Source organism: Aplysia californica, unplaced genomic scaffold (assembly GCF_000002075.1).
Source record: "Aplysia californica isolate F4 #8 unplaced genomic scaffold, AplCal3.0 scaffold00062, whole genome shotgun sequence".
In the NCBI taxonomy this organism is placed as follows: Eukaryota; Metazoa; Mollusca; class Gastropoda; order Aplysiida; family Aplysiidae; genus Aplysia; species Aplysia californica.
In genome coordinates, this window is record NW_004797332.1 from 1169502 (window position 1) to 1184833 (window position 15332).

The window sequence follows — 15332 nt, forward strand, 5'->3', positions numbered from 1 at the left end:
TTCCCTCCTCTGTTTCAGTTGTCAGATTTTTTTGATTTTTTTTTTGAAAACCAACTTCTATTTGTTCAGGGTGTCGGCTTGCATTGATATTAAATTGTTTATCTACTTCTACGAATACGGGCTTGTGAATGAAATATTTGCATATTTCCTTTAAGTTCGTTCTCGTATAAGGGCCTTTTTATTCTCTGAAAGTCTGAGGTTGATTTACGTGTGCTTTTGAGAGGTCTGTTCCTTTGACTTTTTTCTCAGCTTTCCCGTTACCCCAATCTGTGTCAAGATGAAATGTGGCATTGACAGTGTCATGCTGACTTGATTTGTCCTTTGAGCTACAGCGTGAAATCTCGTGAATGTAATCTGTCGTTTTGTTGAATCTGTCGTTTTGTTGAATCTGTCAGTTTGTTGTTTGTTTTTTTGTTGTTGCCCACTCCCAACACTAATTTGTTCCGGTGGCCTTTATGATATTATGTGGGTGGTTGGTGGGTGCTTTGATGTCATTTGCTCCTTCTTTCCTATCAAACGTTTGGTCGCTTTTTAGCATAAGGGGGCGCTATCCCGAAATAATGCTGTTTTGAGAAAATCAGAGGCAGAGTTTTTACCCCTTGTTCAGTTTCTTTTTAAATAAAAGGAGAGTTTTCTCTATAACCAAACAAATACACACCAACGACACCAAACTTCTCCTTTATGTAGGGCAATGCCCACTTTTGGTGTAGGTCAAGATTTCTGGAAACCCCCGAAATCTGGGTTAGCCCACTTGTCCTTAAAAGCGACCATTTATAGTCCTTTCTAATCTCTCCTCCTACTTTTCTTGTTTGCTCTTTAGTAGATTTCTAATCTTCAGCACTTATATGACCATGACCTATTCGCGTTGCAAGTGCCATAAAACCTCTGAAACTAAAAAAAACCCCACCCCAACTGAATTGTGATTTTGTATTGTTGTGCTTCTTTGAAAAGAAAAAAAACCAAACTTGCGCGCTCATATGACCTTAGCAGTTGCGAGTGCCGTAAAACCCTATACTACTACTACTAAAAAAAACTTAACATGCACTTCTTTTTTCCTCTGGTCAGGCTGATGGTTCCATAGCGAGACAGTGATGGAGGCGCTATTCTGCGTCCTGGACCCAAGTTGAGGTGTGACCATGGCCAGCAAACAGGCGGCGGCCAGTGGCAAGAAGCGGAAGATTGTCAACGTTCACCTGCTCAATGGAGACGAGCGCGTCATTCATGTCGATGTAAGTCCCTCCAGGTGTTGTGTAAAGGCTGTTCCTCATATAATTGTTGTAATAATAATAATGATAATGATGATGATAATAATAATAATAATAATAATAATAATAATATATGGCATATATACATAGTGCTCGGCTTTGATTAAAGTACACATACTCTGAGCGTTCAGTGTAGACTGAAAAGAAGGAGCAAATTTAATTAAAATTTAGCTATGCTTACAGTCTAGCACGCACATAGTTACAAAGTACACAGATTTTCAGGTCCGTAGTTTTTTTCTTTTATACATATTGTTTTGTATTTAAAACATATACGTAACACGTAATAAAATTTGTACTTTATAATGAAAAGATTTCAGCATCCCACAGTTTTGGTTATGTGTGTCATGTGTGCCAGGCTGCATAGACATACAGCATTTGTAAAGCAAATTTTAAGACAACAAAAAGAATATTATACCTACAGAACTGTGAGTCAATATAAAAGTAGGAAAGTCTGTCATTTTTGTTGTTGCTTGTTCAAAGGTTTGAGTGATATTTTGAAAACAAAACTTTTTTTTTTGGCCAAAAATTAGTCTCAGTCTCTGACAGATGTAAAAGGAGCTATATAATTGTGATTTTATCAGTTACAAATGTGCATGGTTCTGAAAACGTAATTAGAAATTAATACCATTTTAAAAGAGGAGCATATTTTTCTGGGAAAGGATTCTGTTATGATTTTATTGTTGAATTTACCCTCTGCCCACTGACTGTTTTCTGAAGGCAATTTCAGTGGAATTTAATCCTTCTTTCAGGCATTTGTTTCACCTAACTCCATGTGTGTGTCCGAAATTGTTTGCATAAAACTGTTGCTGTTTTGTACCATATGATGACATATTTTAAGTGTTTATTGTTGTTTTGTCTTGTGTAATTGTATGTGGGTTCCTTTCGTCTGATAAACATCATCATCTGATTCATAATGACTTGATTTTTTCCCCCTTTGTATTGCAGGTCAAATCCAAATTCCAGGAAGTTTTTAACCAGGTGGCAGGTCAGCTGTGCCTGCGGGAGACAGAATACTTTGGCTTGGCTTTCAGAAAAGGTGAGAGAGATTTTAAAGCCCTGTGATTGGCTGTACACGTTCAATCATTCGACTAACGACCTTGAAAAACAAACTCATTTGCTATTGAAGGTCAAAATCTAATTCAGTTGAATCGTCACTGTGCCATGATGGTAGCTTTTGTACCTCCATGGATAAAAATCTGGCTTGCCATGACTCGATTTTACTAAATTTGATTGGCAGAGTGCACTAGGTAGGCCCCTATACGGTTTTGACACAAGCCTATAAAGGGCTACCAAGCATGGCTTATGTCCTGGCTCCTTTCCCATTCAGAAGCAGCACAGGTGTGCAACCATCTCCAAAGGGGACACCTGCTGGAAAGAATTTTTAAAAAAAATGCTAACTGAACAGCAAAATGAATGAATGCCTATTCAACAGAAAAACACAGCTCTTTAATTCCCTCCATTAACACACACACACACACACACACACACACACACACACACACACACACACACACACACACACACACAAAATACAAATGATGCACTCACTTTATCTTATCATAGAGCCAAGTGCATTCGTAATCTCTGAGAAAGGTCACAGGAGTATAAAATTTATTCAGACAGTGCCGAGCTTCCAATGTTTGCTGTGGAACCATTTCTTTACATGACAAAATGAAAAGCACTGTTTATTCAATAGAATATGTTGGGTTTTTTTTGTCCTGTGATGCTGTCTTTTTCTTCTTTTTTTCAATTTTATATTAATGATCTTCTTAAATGTTTGTCTCTATAGCAAAGTGGTATCTTTGTGATGTTCAAAGCTTTGCATTGCAGTATGTCTGTAGTTTGGAATTTGTTTATTGACTGACTTGTAAGGTGATAATCTTGTGTAGAGTTGATATTTCTTTCATTCTTGTATCATCACAAGACGTTTTTACAGGCTATTTATTATCAGATAACCCGACATGTATCTTTATCAGGTTCATGTATGGCTGTCATGATTCATGAGTTTTCTTTCTTTTTTTTTCAGACAATGAATATCACTTTATAGTCTTGGATGAAAAGATCCACAAGCTTGCTCCCAAACAATGGAAATCTGGGTCTGGGGAGGTAAGTTTTGAAGCTGTACTTTCTGGATATAAAACTGTCTTACTTTTGTGTGTCATATATGATGTTGAGAGTATGGAACATGAAAGGATTTATACCCGAATTTCTGACTAAATCTTTGAGGGACATCAGTGCCAAAACCTCAGCTGGTGAACATTTCTTTTCGTCAAAGTCATGTTTTGAATGATTGTACTATTGTATTACTTTACAGTTGTTTTATTTTGGTAGTTATAGCTACACTGATACGTAACATGTCGGTTTTATTGAAGTTATGTTATCTTGTTAAACTTCTTTTTTTTTTATTCACTTGTTCATCTGTAGGTCACAGTAGTATTACTATTTGTCACGTTTTTTCACAGGGCACAGACAGCCAAGGCAAAGCCTTGATCAACCTATGGTTTCGAGTTCAGTTCTATGTGGATCAAGTCATTTTATTGAGGTAACTATCATGGTAGACAAGAGAATTATCATTTTCTACTAGAAATACATGGCACAGATCTTTATTTTCAGTTTTGCTATCTGTTTTTTTCATATTTGCATAGTAGTTAAAGAGCATTATATTATGAGTAGATTTCCATCTTCTTCGCGCTCAGGTCTATGCCAACTGCCGACCATCTTTGTGTTGAACTACTGTTTTCAACCTCAAGCTAGCACTCAGTTTTGCTGTGCCTAGCCGTGACTTAGTTGCTGGCTTTGACAATCAGTGCCTTAAACACTTCAGACTTAACCTTAAATATGGTGCCTTACAGGGCTGAAGTTGCATTGTAGATTTAACTTATCAATCTTTCCTATCATGCCTTTTTTGTTGCAGCTGCATGTTCCTATTAACATTACCCTTAGTGTCAAAGACATTTGAACTTTGGTTGGCGGGTGCTGTGATGTGGTTTGTTCCTTCTTTCCTGTGAAATCAAACATCTATTGTCGGTATCTCTCCTCCTTTTTTATTTTGTATGTTGCTCTAGAGACACCTGTAATCTTCGGCACTTATATGACGTATGTGTGTTGCAACTGCTCTAAAACTCTTACTAAAAACTAAACTTTGTGTTTCTTTCTATGTTGCTCTCTAATACCATCTGTAATCTTCGTCGCAGTGGGTGGTTGGCAGATGCTCTGGTTTGGCTTGCTGTTTCTTCTTTCCTTTCAAACATCTGTCGTCTTTATCTCCTCTTCTTCTTTTTTATGTTTGTTACTCTCTTGTAATGTTCACCTCTACTCTTCTGGCGCTCATATGACCTTATGCAGTTGTGAGCCCCGAGAATCTGTACCAAAAGAAATAAAATCTTTGTTGCTTGTAATATGACCTAATTGTGTCCTGAGTGCTTAGTGCCATAAAACTCTTCGTAAAATTAAAATGGTGGGTGATTGATGGGTGCTCGGGTGTGGTAAATCTATCATCTTTATCTCCCCTCCTTCTTTTTTGTGTTTGTTACTCTCTTGTAACACCTCTAATCTTATATGACCTTATTGTGTTGCAAGTGCCGTAAAACTCGTACAAAAACAAAAACTAAAACGGAACTGTGTGTGATTTTTCAGGGAGAAAGTGACGCGTCACCAGTACTACCTGCAGCTGAAGGAGAACGTCCTCCAGTACAACCACCTGTACAACGAGGAGAAGTGCTTCCAGCTGGCCGCCTACGCCCTACAAGCCGACCACGGCAATTACCTGGCCGAGCGGCACCAAGGCGGTTATTTCAACCCGGCGCTTTACTTCCCGCAGTGGGTGAGTGGGTCGGATATTGGGGGGGGGGGGGGGGGGGGGGGGGTGCCCCTTTCCCTCAGTATGTGTGTCTGGCTTTAGACACGTTTTTCCCTGTGCGGGTCTATGAATGGGATTATTTTGCTGGGATTTTAACCTGAAGAACAGTCGCTGTGTAAATAATAATCTGCAGTACTTCGGCTACTTTCACTGCAAACTGGTTTTTGCTTTCAGTATATTACGAGATGAATTTTCCACACTCTTCACATTTCTATTGTACTGAGGAAATGTTTTAATAGGACCAAACGTGAAAAGAATCCAGAACATTTTTGGTAATAGAAGGTGTGTAGTGGTGATTTGTTCCTTTTATTCAATGTGGCAAGAGAATTATTTCCACACTTATCTAATTTTTTAACTGTTCCATTTGTGTGTCCAGATGCTTGACCGTCATGGAGTTGACTACCTTGCCAACAACATGCCCACCATCCACAAGGATCTGCACAACCTGACGAAGAACGATGCGGAGCTGCGCTACATACGCAACGCGTCCATGCCCCCTGGTGGCCACAACCTGCACTTCTACACGGTGCGCAAGCGCAAGTCGGACAAAGTCTGCGACACGTGGCTAGCCATCTGCGCTAAAGGGGTGGAGGTGTACGAGGTGAGAAATCCAAGAAAGGTTGACAGTTTATCTTGCTTTGACTGTTTAAGATTACTGTTTTAGTTTGATTCCCTTCTGGGCTAGAAAGATAAGACAAAGCTTTTCAGAGGTTTTGTATAGCTTCCCAAAGATATGATAAAGCAGTTCAAAGTCATAGCGAGCAAGATGGAGAAAAAACTACTTTCGTGTTCTAGCTTGTCTAGATGAATATTAGGTGTCACTGGTAACACAATTCAGTAGAAGAGAGCTGATAATAAATCTTTTGTTAATTTATTGTTTTTAAGGTTCAAAATGTCTCTGAATTTTTTATTAAATTTTTTTAGAGGATATATTACTTTAAAAAATTCTGCACAGGTTTCATTAATTTTATTTATTCATTAAAAAAAACAACAACTGGTCATGCACTTTAACCTTTTTAACTGAATTATGATTTCTTTGTCTATTACAGGATGATGCTGGCTACAAAAACCACATATCAACTTTCTTGTGGAAGGACATAGCAAAGCTGTACTTTGATGTGAGAAATTTTTCTAGCTTTTGTCTTGAACAATGTTACTTTTACGTCTGATTTCCTCATTGCTTATGGAGTATCCAGGAATGGTATATCTTGCAGCACGGTGTCTGTTTAACTGTTACTGTATTCAATGTTTTATACTGATTTTACTTTTGTCTTCCTTTGTTTTGCTCTTAAAGAGGAGCATCTGTATTTGATAGACTTGCGAAAAATTTGTTATTGCAGTATTTGAGTTTCTGCTTTTTTCACTCATAAGATTGCAAGTGGGAACTCTTCTTTACTGCTTTAAGATATTTATTCCCCAAAACACACTGTAAGCTTTGGGTTTTTTTACTGCAATATTTTTTTTTATCTCACGTTTTTCTCTCAATAAATTTTCAGAAAAAGAAATTTGAGATCCGCTCAGTTCAAAGTGCGGGTGGTCGCCGGTTCATGTACTACACAGACTGTGACGTCAAGTCCAAGTACCTGCTCACCATCTGCCGCAGCACGCACATGTTCCAGATGGCCATACAGCCCAAACTGATGGAGATACATCACCTGGACAATGAAGGTTTGTCGTCTTCTTTTGCGGGTGTTTTTTCAGAAAGTTTTGGCTACTTTGAACGAGAAACGGGTTTTAGAAAAAGTTCAGCGTCTGTACGAGAAAACCACCTATGGCGGATTTCGCGATAAGGACCCACAGGTTTCCCACTTTCCCAATATTTTGTCAGGATTTTGAAGTTTTTCAAAGGGTTATGTATTTTATATCAATGAAAAGGTCTATTAAAGAGGAATGTAAAAATGTTAGAGAGACAGCAAAGGCTTGTGCAAAAAGTAATGTAATAAAATGTAACCTTACCTTGGTGCAAACAACACATCCATGAATACCACTAAATTTGGTATAATGATCCATTTAATCGAATTCACTGGCCATAAAAATCATTATGTACACAATAAATTAAAATAATAAAAGTAAAAATAGCCTAAACAATAAAAAATGGGAATAACTGAAAGAAAAAAAAAAAGAAAAAGAAATCAGTTGGAAAAATGTCTCCCAGCGCCGGAACAGCCTATAACACCTCGAAATCACCCGCAACAATCTGGACGGCTCAAAGCATTATCGGCATCGAACAAGACAATCTCTAAAAGAACGTGCTATTTTTGTCCCTAACGTCATTTGTTTACTTCCTAAAAGTGCTACGCGTTGTGTTGCAGTCTTTCAATCAATATAAACATAGTAAATATGACAGATAAACGCGTGTAATTGGGTTGGATTTGTAATGGTTTCCAACGTTGGTGTGTTTCTTGCATTAGAGTCTTAAAAGAAAAACTTGGAAAACAGGACAAACATCCATCTCATCGAAAAGGACGCTAAAGAATGAAAGAATGACCCCAAACGGAAGTAGTATTTAGCCTCGGCTGCGCGGAAAGTCCTCGTGAATTTCCGTAAATCTCCGTAATATGCCGATTTTGGCCGTTAGATGTCAGCGCCTCAGTGGGAGGGGTGCGTCACATACGACTCTCGAATCTACTAATAATTTCTTCAATTTTCGCAAATTATGGCTACAACCGATGTAGAAATGAGTATCGCGTAATCTGAGCATAAAGACTTACATTCATTTCACTTTTGGAAGTAAATTTGGCACTTCCTGTCAGGTCAAAATGTCGGACTTAGTCCTGCTATTTACGACCACCATTTCTCTCTATCCGTTGCTGTAGGAACTGATGCTAGATTTCCTTATCACGTTAGAAAAACATACTTCTTGCATGTTCTAGCCATTTTTTGAGAAAATCTAGCATAATATGCCATTTAATACGAAAACTGTCAGATTTGCGAACATCGTGAAACGCACTAAGTCTAAATCTTAACGTCCGCGACACTGTTACACAAAATATCAAACAAAATAAACAAAGTCAACACTTATTTTTTATTCCCATGTTTATTGGGCCCACAATCAAAACAACACAAATTGAACACAAAACTGTACAACAAGAGAATTTTATTTAAAAAACAAACACTGTGTTGTCTCTCACACCCTTACCGTGAAATATGCCGATAAAGTTATCCCTTTACAGGGTTGGCCCTCGTGTGCAGGTTGAAGCAGTCTGCTTCGTAAATGATATAAATTGTATAAATGTAGATGAAAACTTTTTAAATTGTATAAATGTAGATGAACATTTTTTAAATTGTAATTTATTAACTTATTGCAATATTTGAAATATTTATGTGATTTGTTCATCCAAGAGAAAGATTTGTTGCTTTTGCTTGATTGACATTTTTCCCCCCTTTTATTTGGCTTTGCAGATCAAAAGCGGTACCGCGAGTCCTACGTCTACAGCGAAGGCCGTGAGAAATGTAACCTCCAGCACAGCCCCAGCAAGTCGATGAGTGTCACGGGCAGTAGCACCAACCAGCGCTTCTCCGTCATCAGCGACGCCAGCTCCAACACCACCAGCGGCATCGTCAGCGACCGGATGGCTGTCAGCTTTGATGATGGCGACGGTAAGTTAAAAGTTAAAGTACTTTTTACATCGCTCACAGCTGTCAATACAGGTTTGTTTTTTTAAAACTAGAGTGTTTTGCAGCATATTGAAAGGAGAGGTTAAATTACATTTTGTTTGGTATACTTAAGTTTTAGTGAGAGTTTTATGGCACTTGCGACACATATATATACAAATGTTATAACCTATTCAATTCATTCTTCTGCAGTGTCGATGATTGTGTAGCGGTTATTGTTTATGATTAAGATGATAATTGTATGTGTCATCACTTAATTTACTTGCTGTTATGGCACTGTGTTCACGATGTTGCATTTCATGACCCTTGCAGTGTCATTTTGAAGGGGCACCTTTTTATTTGAAGTCTCAATTGCTTGCAGTTTTGTGTTGTCTTTTAGCCCAGCTGAAGTAGAGTTTTCTTTCTTGCTTTTGAGCGTCTTATAGCATTTAAATGAAAAATGAAGTGAACAGAGAACAAAAATACAGTTTGTGTTTACTCTTGACCACTGTCCTTTTCTTTTCGGTAGATCACACCAGAGAGTTTATGATTGACTGCCCACCACGGTCAGCTGTTGGCGGCACCCCGAGTCAGATCAGATCAAAATTCCAGCCCTCTTTCAGTGAGTTTTTGCTTTTGTCTTTAGTGAGCTGTGTGTGACTTTTTAAAGTTTTTAGGTTGTTTCTGACATTTGTTGTTTCGTGGTTTTTGCAAGTTTCACATAATATTTGCTTCTTTTATTTCATCCAATCGATATAGTGGTTAACGCTTGACATTAAAGGGGCTGGGTATTTTATATGACTTCTAGTTTTGGTTTTGAGAAGATTGAAGATAAGTGAGCTAGCTAATCCACTTTTGCATTTTGTACAGCATTATGTGGTTGTTGTTCTTGCTCCATGTGTACTGTTCATCTATGTTAGGAATTTTTACTTTTTCAAGTCATGTTGTGTGCACCAGCTCATACTGGGGACTTAAGGTATGGAAAAAGATGAATTTTGTATATGAGGTTAAAAATTCTAGCCTAGTTGATGTTTTCATCATAATTTTCGCGTTCACTCCTCCACAGGCTTCAAACAGAGCCCACAGGGCAGTAAAGCTAGTCCCGTCTCTGCTCACCCGCACTCATTGGATCTGTGTAAGCCCGACGCCGGGGTCTCCCCGTCTCAGGAGCTCTCCCCTACCAGCAGCACGGGCAGCTGGCGGTTACGACACCACCCGGGGGCCACGCCGATGCGCCTGATGAGCCTGCCCTCCCCGACCACCCCGACGCAAGACACCCCCGGGAAGGGACTGCGGAGGAGTGGAGGGAGACGAGACAGCTTCAGTAAGTCGTCTCAGCTGTTACCTCCAGGATCTTTACTGCTGACGTCTGGGGAGCGGAACACGTCGGGTGATAGCGCTGTGTCTCTGTCTGGGATTTTCTGCGGAAGTGGCCAGGACAAACTGGCCCCTCTGTCGTTACCCCAGTCGGAACTGCGCGGTTGCCTGTCTGGCTCTCCGGGTCCTGGGGGAAGTGTGCAGCATGGTGGAGGAGGCCGGGGTAGCGGTGGGTCGTCAACTTACTCCTTGACACCCCCGCTCAACCTGGCACATCTCAAGAAGACTGGTGCGGGCCCGTCTCCCCCCACCTCACTGAACTTTGCCGGCGTGAGCTCAGGTGGCATGAAGGACTCATCCTCTCCTCGTGGAGGTCCTGGAGCCTACAGTCTAGGCAGGAGGGTGCAAGGGGAGCGCTCACCGCGGGAGCAACAACTCAAATCGCTGGGTTCTCCCCGGGAGCTGTGCCAACAGCAGCAACCAGCGTACAAACTTCTGCCCTCCCCGCTGGACATCAGTGACAAGCTCTCTCTGAGCTCCCCCAGAGCCAACATCCACGAACACTATCCCAAACCTGTGGGTTCTCCGCGGGGCGAGGGCCGAGAGGTCACCTCTCACAAAACCTTAAACTCTCCACAAGATTTGGGTGGCAAGGCTTACAACAAGCCGCTGCCGTCTCCCAGAGACAAGATATCGGAGCAGCTTAAGCTGTCCGGCCCATCGACGTCGAGCACACACCACGCCATGCTTGATTTCCCACACACACTACCTGCCAGCCCCAGCCCGCGGGCCACAGAGAGTGTCTATTCCTTCCCTATTATTTCTGCATTGCAACAACAACAACAACAACAACAACAACAACCTGTGCAGACACAATCACCCCAGCCACAGCAATTGACTAACATCCAGGCACCTCTTCCACCTCCTGCTGAGGTTGGTGCTGGAGAGTTTCACCAGTCACGAGGTGTAGAGCAGCAGCCTCTTGAAGGCTCTTCCTCTGGGGTCCTCACCGATCACACGTTGCTGGCATCATTGATGCAGCATCAGCAGCAGCAGCAGCTCACAGCTGCTGAGAAGCAATCAGTACATCTACAACAACAACAACAGCATCAGCAGCCTCTGTTCAAATCTCCCGCTCCTGCTCCTTCGGCCACGTCATCATCGGCCGTGACAGACCACTACCTTCTTGCTCTGCGGCAAGGAAATGCTCAGCTAGCGGAGAAGTCTCCATCGGCCCAACGTGCGGGAATGGGAGGGATAAAGAACATCCTGGAGAAACTTCCGGCTCCCCAGGCTGGCCTGACTATGCCTCTGGCTGACCACATGAGAGCTGACCAGAAGCAGCAGCATCAGCAGGTAGCACAACCTCTCGATCAACGTCTGCAGCAGCAGCAGCAGGTAGCACAACCTCTCGATCAACGTCTGCAGCAGCAGCATCAAAACCAGCAGCAGTACCAGCTGCAGGATTACATCCCTTATGGTGTCGCAGTGAAGGATTCTTCACCTCAGAACAAACAGGTAGTTATCTGAGGGAGTGGTTGGTGGGGCTCTCGTGTGGTTTGCCCTTCTTCCCTAACTAACATCTATCATAATCACCTCTCCTCCTTTTTTTCGTTTGTTACTCTCTTGTAACACCTCTAATCTTTGGCTCCCATATGATCTATTTGTGCTGCAAGTGCTACAATACTCTGACCAAAACTAAGAGTTATCTGATAACCAAAGGCCTTGGAACTTGGTACCACTTTAGTTTGCAAGCAGAAGAGGGACAGTTCAACAGCTACAGGATTGATATGTTAATCTTCGACTTTGTTGTTTCTTTTATTATTGTGTAGGTGTCATGGGTGTTGGGAGTGGGAACCTGTCTTTTTTGTATCAATTGCACAGAGCAAAGTGAAATGGATTAAAGTTACTTCTGGCCGTGTGCTAGTATTTATGATAGAATGTCTTTAATCAATAGGTTGGGTTTTTTTGCTGGAGATAAGATGTCTGTAGTAAATTTGAAAACAATGGCTTATCTGCTCAATATAATATATGTAGAAAAAGGTTTGTGAAAAGGAATTTTCTTGTGTTTGCATTTGCCTAAATTACCCAGGGTTTCAGAGTTTGAATTTTAATTATTTGCTCTGTGTGTCTTCATGGTTATTAAGAATTAAAGTAACCATGACTGCGCTTAGAAATGAAGTGTCTACACCATGAAAGAATAGTTATGTCAGACCTATGTTGGGTAATAGTCCTTATGTATGTCCTGCTGTAAAGGTTACTTTTATGTGGAAAGAATGCCTCTTTTGTTTTTCCCATTTTAAGGTAGAAATTTCCCATTCAAGGAAAGCAATTTTATTGCTTTTTAACCAGACTGCATGTCTTACTGGAATGGGTTGCTGGGTAGCTTTGGAGGCCTACAGTAATTCTTTCAAAGTCATCCATTGCATTTATTTGTTGCCTTCTTTGTTCTCTCTAAATCTGTAACTTGTAAGTTCTTTTATGACTCAAGCACTATCTTATTTATTCGCACAGATTATCAGCTCAGATGCTGGAGCAGAGATGGAGGAGAACAAGGAGAATGTCTACCATCAAGCCAACGACTTCAACAGTGGACGAGACGAACAGCAAGAGGAATTAATGGAAGAACCGGTGGTGGCAGAAGAAGAATGTGAGAGGTCGTCAAGTACTGCCAACATTTCAGAGGCTGAGAGTCGGAACAGTGAGTCCACTTCACACAGTGGGAATAAAGGCGTTTTGCATCCAGAACTAAAGCAGATTCTTGGCCAGTCACATGCCATTTCCCTGCCCCTCATCACCGCCCTGTGTAACGACTCCTCTCTGGTCCAGGCCTCGCGCTCTCAGTCGGGCTCTCGTTCATCGTACGACACCTCCACCATGCGCTCAACTGACTCGCGGCTCACGCGCCTCTCCCACGACACGGATCCCCGACGCTGGTCTTCGTGTTGCCAGGCGGCAGGTGGTGGTGTGCCAGAGGTCATGCTGTCGGTGCAGTCGTCACGACCTTACAGCTGGCACTCCGAGCACTTTGACCTGGACTCGCACTCGGCCACCCACCCACGACAGTTGGCGCTTCTCCCAGCGCCCTCCGAGGAGCCCAACCTCCCCACCACCAGCCCGCCGAACCCGCGAGCTGTCCTCATCAACAACAAGCAGCTCGCTCTAGCGGGAGACAACTCGGAAGTCGGCGGTGGGAAAAACAACGTCCTGCTCCTCCCCCAGAAGATGATTGAGTCCGACCCCGGGCCGTCTTCTCCGCACACCAAGTCAGGCTACAGCGTGAACATCTCGTGGTGGGACGCCCCGCCCAGCGCCGCCGGCTCCGACCCGGGCTCTTCCTCTTGGGTAGACGCCCTGCCCTACAGCCTGCCTCCCCAGCACCTGCCCAACAAACATCCGGGCACCAGTAGCATGCAGCATCTTCAGCATCACCACCACCCCCACCCCCACCACTACCATCAGCATCAACATCAACAGCAGCCGCTGATGCCGCGACAGAACATGGTTCCGCATAAACTGAGCAGTGGAGGTCACAGGGACAGTGACTCTAGCATAGCTCACAAGCAGATCATGAAAGAGAACATCGGAATAGCTTGATAGCTTACTTACTATGTTCAGCTTTTTGCTCCTTTAAAGAGTACAATAGAACAGCTCCACACTGTCCTAGGGTACAAACCTGTTCATATTCTGGCCAAACTGAGAAGCGCCACAGGTTTATTCGAGCTTTTCAGGCTTTGCACAAAAGAATGGCCCTCTTCCTTTCCTGGTCAGATGTTTTCTGGTAGAAGTGAAATCTGCCAGCAATTTTGAGTCAAGGGAATCAACTTCTTCATCCATGAAATAGTTATGGGTGATGCAGTTGCGTGCAGGAGAGATGTTAAGACCTTGTTTGGTTCGGCCTATTTTTGTCTCAGATAGCTGGCTAGCATACGTTTGACCCAGTATGCCCTGAGACCTTCCTTTTTGGGGTGTCCTCTGCTAGGGAAACTGAAGAAGAAAGATTGTGTTTCTCTTGCTTTCTTAACTTGCAAATTATCGAAATGCAGGCCTGCTGTTTGCCGCCAGGTTCATAGTTTGGCTCTTGTGAAAATATGAAATTTTACGTCTCTTGTGAATTATTTGCTCGCATGCTCTCACATGTGCACATCCTCACATACATACACACATGTGCATGCACACCACACACACACGCACACACACACGCACACACATACACACACACACACACACCTCTGTGCGTGTGTGCGTGCATGCAGCTTGACTGTCGAAAGCACTGGTCACTCACTTTTTCTTGAGCTGGATAAGGGCATTCATTGTGTTGTATGTGGCTTGCACAAAGTGGAGCTGAAAACTGCTGTCCTCAAAGTGTTTGTGATAATAATGGGCTTCTCATGGATGAGACATGAGGAAGTTGGCTGCTGACGAAAGAGGCGTGGCCTTTTCTCTGAGGGAAATTGCGTGTTTGTATCATCTTTGTACATTGCAAACCATGTATCTGCATCCCTTGTTCCAATGCAATTATGTGATTTGTGACCTACAGTGATGGTACCGTTCTGTGGATATTTTTTGACTTTAAATAAATTACTAGATGTGATACTTGGTGTGCTGTTGCAAATACATTAGAGAAAAAAACAAACATGGTGCAACTCCTAGTGACTGGTGAAATGTTCATTCTCTGTTGGTGTGTTGTAAATTATTCTCCCCTACCCCCCAAAAAAACTTGTCTTCTATATTTTACTTTTGCAAATTTTTTATGCACTTCCTATAACAGATATTAACCTATTTCTGTTTGTGTGTGTGAACTAGCAGAAATAATATAATTATGATGTAACTTGAATGGACCCTTGGCAGAGTGACCACATTTCAAAATCTAAATCCATTGTTTCATTCTTTTGTCGCTGCTCACGAAACATGGGTTGTCATGGTCAGAAATAAAACTGGATGTTTCTTTTTGTATGCAAAAAAAAAAAAAGATTAATGATAGAATCAGCTACATTCTCACCTTTTCCCTTGTTGGATTTGTATTGTAGATATAACTTAATATAAGGAAGAGTAGTTTTAAATGATAATTGTTTTGAGAGTCAAACTGATGGTTTGAGGCAGCAGCAACGGAGGACAAACCTTATCTGTCTGCTGCCCCCCCCCCCCCTCAAATTGATACAGAGCTTTACAAAGATTTTAAAAAAGCTTGTTCGTGTGTTACCCCAGTGCAATCATCTTAGCTCATGAGAGTTTTGTGTTTTGTTGACCCACCTACTGCTTCCGAGAAGCTTTTTGTGTTGTGTGCTTGCAGCTTT

General features: G+C 42.0%; 1 protein-coding gene across 1 annotated transcript in view; it reads left to right on the plus strand.

Moving 5' to 3' along the window:
- Positions 1–15007, plus strand: part of LOC101863416 — a 35568-nt gene extending 20561 nt beyond the window's left edge. The window contains exons 2-13 of the mRNA XM_005093367.3: positions 1066–1229; positions 2211–2301; positions 3292–3371; positions 3728–3807; positions 4902–5088; positions 5501–5725; positions 6174–6242; positions 6621–6792; positions 8527–8724; positions 9248–9340; positions 9785–11553; positions 12550–15007. Of these exons, the coding sequence (XP_005093424.1) occupies positions 1137–1229; positions 2211–2301; positions 3292–3371; positions 3728–3807; positions 4902–5088; positions 5501–5725; positions 6174–6242; positions 6621–6792; positions 8527–8724; positions 9248–9340; positions 9785–11553; positions 12550–13632 (4140 nt within the window). The 5' untranslated portion in view covers positions 1066–1136 and the 3' untranslated portion in view covers positions 13633–15007. The remainder of the gene's footprint in view (positions 1–1065; positions 1230–2210; positions 2302–3291; positions 3372–3727; positions 3808–4901; positions 5089–5500; positions 5726–6173; positions 6243–6620; positions 6793–8526; positions 8725–9247; positions 9341–9784; positions 11554–12549) is intronic.
- The last annotated feature ends 325 nt before the right edge of the window (positions 15008–15332 follow it).